This window comes from Carlito syrichta, unplaced genomic scaffold (genome assembly GCF_000164805.1).
Source record: "Carlito syrichta isolate Samal-C Ts95f unplaced genomic scaffold, Tarsius_syrichta-2.0.1 Scaffold312739, whole genome shotgun sequence".
Lineage (NCBI taxonomy): Eukaryota > Metazoa > Chordata > Mammalia > Primates > Tarsiidae > Carlito > Carlito syrichta.
Genome location: NW_007256835.1, coordinates 770,266 through 774,283, shown reverse-complemented (window position 1 = coordinate 774,283; position 4,018 = coordinate 770,266). Strand labels below are relative to the sequence as shown.

At 41.6% G+C, this 4,018-nt stretch overlaps 1 protein-coding gene across 1 annotated transcript in view; it reads right to left on the bottom strand.

Moving 5' to 3' along the window:
- Positions 1–4,018, bottom strand: part of TERF2 (telomeric repeat binding factor 2) — a 34,622-nt gene that overhangs the window by 30,022 nt on the left and 582 nt on the right. The window contains exons 2-4 of the mRNA XM_008070046.2: positions 3,887–4,018; positions 3,683–3,778; positions 2,092–2,222 (exon numbers count right to left, since the gene is read on the bottom strand). Coding sequence (XP_008068237.2) covers positions 2,092–2,222; positions 3,683–3,778; positions 3,887–4,018 — 359 coding nt within the window. The remainder of the gene's footprint in view (positions 1–2,091; positions 2,223–3,682; positions 3,779–3,886) is intronic.

The window sequence follows — 4,018 nt, the reverse complement described above, 5'->3', positions numbered from 1 at the left end:
CCTTCCGCCTCAGCCTTTCGAGTAGCCCAGAATTACAGGCATGCGCTACCACACCCGGCTGATTTTTAGATTTATTGTAGAGATGAGGTCTTGCTGCCCAGGCGGGTCTCAAACCCGCCGGCTCAGGCAATCCGCTCATCTCAGCCTCCCAAAGGCACGGGATTACAGACTGAGCCACCAAGCCCGGCCCTGATAAACTTTTTAAACGACTCAATATATTTTTAAATAAATCACTGTGATAATTTACAAAACTTAAACACATCAAAAAGGCTCATTGAACGTAGATGTCCCATGGTACTTTACCAAAGATGATCATTAAAAGATCCCTCAGCCCCAACTGAGTCTTGAAATGTCTGTAACTTATGCAAAACCTTGAGCCAGAACCACTCAGCTAAGCCACTACCGGATTCCTGATCCTAGGAAACGGACAGATACTATTTATTGTTTTAAGCTGCTAAGTCTCGAAGTAATTTGTTACACTGCAGTAAGGAATACAGTAAGCATAACGAGATCTGGTAATTGGTGGAGAATGGAAAAGCAGAACAGAGTCAACATAAGAAAACAGTTGAATATTTAAAGGGAGTTTAGACTTTTCTAACAGACTTTCCTAATGAAGCCTCCAAGTAAGAGGTCTATAAGCTTAAATAATAAAAAAATAATCAACTGCTGCAGAAAGATGAGAGCCCACAAAGAGTCTTCCAGAAGGCAAATCAACCGCCCTGTTGTGAATGTTCTGAAGTTGCATTCCTGAATTAGCTACAGGGTTAGCATACCAAATCCTAAAATCCAAAATGCTCCAATGAGCATTTCCCTTGAGTGTCAAGTTACCACTCAAGTTTCAGATTTGGGGACATTTTAGATTTGGGATGGTAAATCTAAGTTTAATGAAAATGTTCCAAACTCTGGACTCCTAAACACTTTTGGTCCCAAGCATTTTGGACAAAAATACTCAATCTGTACTTAACAATAGTTAAATAAATTACTCTGAACTGGTACCCATTCATAAGATCATAAGCTGTTGTGAAAGCAGGCATGGATTTCTCCTCCCTTGCTAATGCCCTTTCTGGCATTTTCTTCCAAACTTAAACCTGAACACCTAAACAGGTATTCTTCGAATTATTCCTTCTCGAAAATGAATATTATCTAAGCATGCTTCACAAGACCAAAAATAGTTTCTGTCCAAGGTCTTTTAACAGAATATCCGCACCTCACGCACACTATATTTTTAAGACTACCTAAGTACCTTGTACACGGCCAAGAGACAGAAGGATTTCCTTGCTAGACAAGGTTTTCTCTCTCTACCATACCCCACCACCAGGACTGTATCCTTTTTATTTTAATTATTTATTTATTTTGCTCTTTTCTTGACAGTTTCCCTGTTTCCCACCACCAGGGCAATGCTGAACTGTCATTCTTCCATCCTCACCTCTGTATCTGGGACCTGGGACTACAGATCCACGCCACCATTCCTGGTAGAGAGAGTCTCACTGTGCTGCCCAGACTGGTCTCAAACTGCTGGGCTCAAGGGACCTCTCCCCTCAGTCTCCCAAAGTGCTGGAATTACAGGTGTGAGCCACTATGCCCAGTCAGTAACTGGCTCATTATCTCACCTCTGATTCTAATCTATCTGCTCTAAAGGAACACCCCCTAAGCCTCTCTTTCTGTAGACAGTTGCATGAAAAAGCTGAGAATCAGTCCCACATTTCCCAAGACTCCGGTTTATCTCCTTGGTTTATTACAAATAATGGTGACCAAACCCTAGGCCAGAGTAACTTGTAGTCCTCTCACTTGCTCCTGACTGGTACAATAACCCCGAAATGTCAGTCTTCAATGCGAATCCACTTCCAGTGTACTGTGACCATTCCTGCCAGGGCCAGAGGAAGACCACCAAAATTACAAAAGTCAAGCATCTGCCATTACTTTCCAAGCCTGGGTGGAAAAAGGACACTTGAAGAGATAACATCTGTGTGTGTGTGCTTGCTTGCTTCCTCTCTGCATCCGTTTTCCTTTACTTCGCACAGATAAGATTAAGCATTGTATCCTCAAAGACCCCTGATTTTGTTCAAAGAAAAAAGAAATAAAGAGCCTTACAGCCTCCTTGACCAGTTTTCTACTGGATTCGACCACTGCTTCTGTCAGTGTAAATTCTGTTTTAATCATCTCCAGCACATTGATAGCTGATTCCAGTGGTGTGAGCTCAGCTTCCATATCAAAGGAACAGTCTAGGACAAAGCACAGTTTTCACTTAAGCTCTTTTTAAGGAGTTGAAAAGTTATGTCATAGATAGATAGATATAGATATATAGATATATATAGCCAAAATATACATATGCATATTTTAAGAAAGGAAAAAACTGTATTAAAACTGTAGATGATGGAAAACAGTGTTGCGATTCCTAAAAGAACTAGAAATTGATCTGCCATATGACCCAGCAATCCCCTTTCTGGGAATATACCTGGAGGAACTTAAATCACTCTACAAAAAAGATACCCGCACATGTATGTTTATTGCAGCACTATTCACAACAGCAAAAACATGAAACCAACTGTGCTGCCCATCAAAACTGGACTGGATTTTTTAAAATGTACATATACACGATGGAATATTACACAATCATAAAAAAAGACAAAATTATGGACTTCACAGCAACCTGGATGGATTTAGAGTCTATCATACTCAGTGATCTATAACAGAAACAAAGAACTGAGTACCACATGTTCTCACTCATAAGAGGATCCTAAACATTCACCATAATACTACAAAAAAGGGATTGGCAGTATCTGAAAACTGCCAGGGGAGCGTGGAGGGTACATAACATCAATAAGGGTACCTGATCTCAAACCAGGCGAAATGTGGACCAAAGGGAGGCCCAAATTTTACCTATACGATGACCACTTGTATACCTAATCACGAATTGTACCCATCTTTAAAATAAAAAAATTAAAAGCATATGATTAAAAAAAAAGAATTGCAGATGAATACAAGTTCTGTTTGACTTTTGCAATTACAAGAGGAGCTCATCAGCAACTAGACACTTATGATTACAGTAAACTAAAAGGTACATAGACAACATCTCTTGAAATGTGTATAGATTTTTTGGCAACCTCGAGATATATATATATATATGGAAGAGGATCATGCAAATATAGTAAGATTTGCATTTAATTTGCTAACATACTTGTTACACACATAGATGGCAAATTCAAATCAATGAATTTAAAGTAACAGTCTTTTAATACTTTTCAAGACAGGCAAAAAAATTATTTTTAAACACATGCATTTGCCTCTCAAATTCGGGTTACACACATCCTCCTCAGGAGTAGCCAGAATCAGACAAGAGCTAAGTAGCTGTCAAGCTGAATTCAGGAGGGGAAAATGTGCTCATGCTCTGAAAAACACTCTACCATTGGGAAAAAGATGTCCATATTAACATAACTCGCTTTCGATAGCAACAAAGTTGGGAGCAATTAACAGGTGGGAGAAAATTTAAAACACAGAAAGGCAGCCAAGAGAACTTTAACTGGAGAAAACCAGAACCAGAGAATAGACCCATCGTAGAACGCAAAAGACCACAGTGATGCAAACCAGCGCACTTCAACCCGGAATCCTACAGTTCCGGAGATAAGTTTGAAAACAAAATCCTACGTAAGAAACCCCAGAGAAGAACACAGAAATAGCCTACCTAAATTTTCCCCTTCTTCAATGCGCGACAGACACTGCATAACCCGCAGCAACCGGGACACCGTATGCTCCTTCCCCAAGGGCCTGACAAGCAGAGCTGGGAAAGAAGACATCGTTGGCTCGACAACCCCCAGTTGTCCGACACCCGGTCCCCACGCAATGACTTCTCGGCACCCTAGCCCCTTCCCCGCGGCCCGGCCCTCACCCTGCATGATGTCCCGGATCTGCCTGAAGTCCCCGTACCGGCTACCCCGAAAGGCCCGCAGCGCCTCGTGGAAATAGAACTTGAGTACCCAGCGGTTGACTGCCTCCTCCAGCCGAGCCTCTCCCGCGCCCC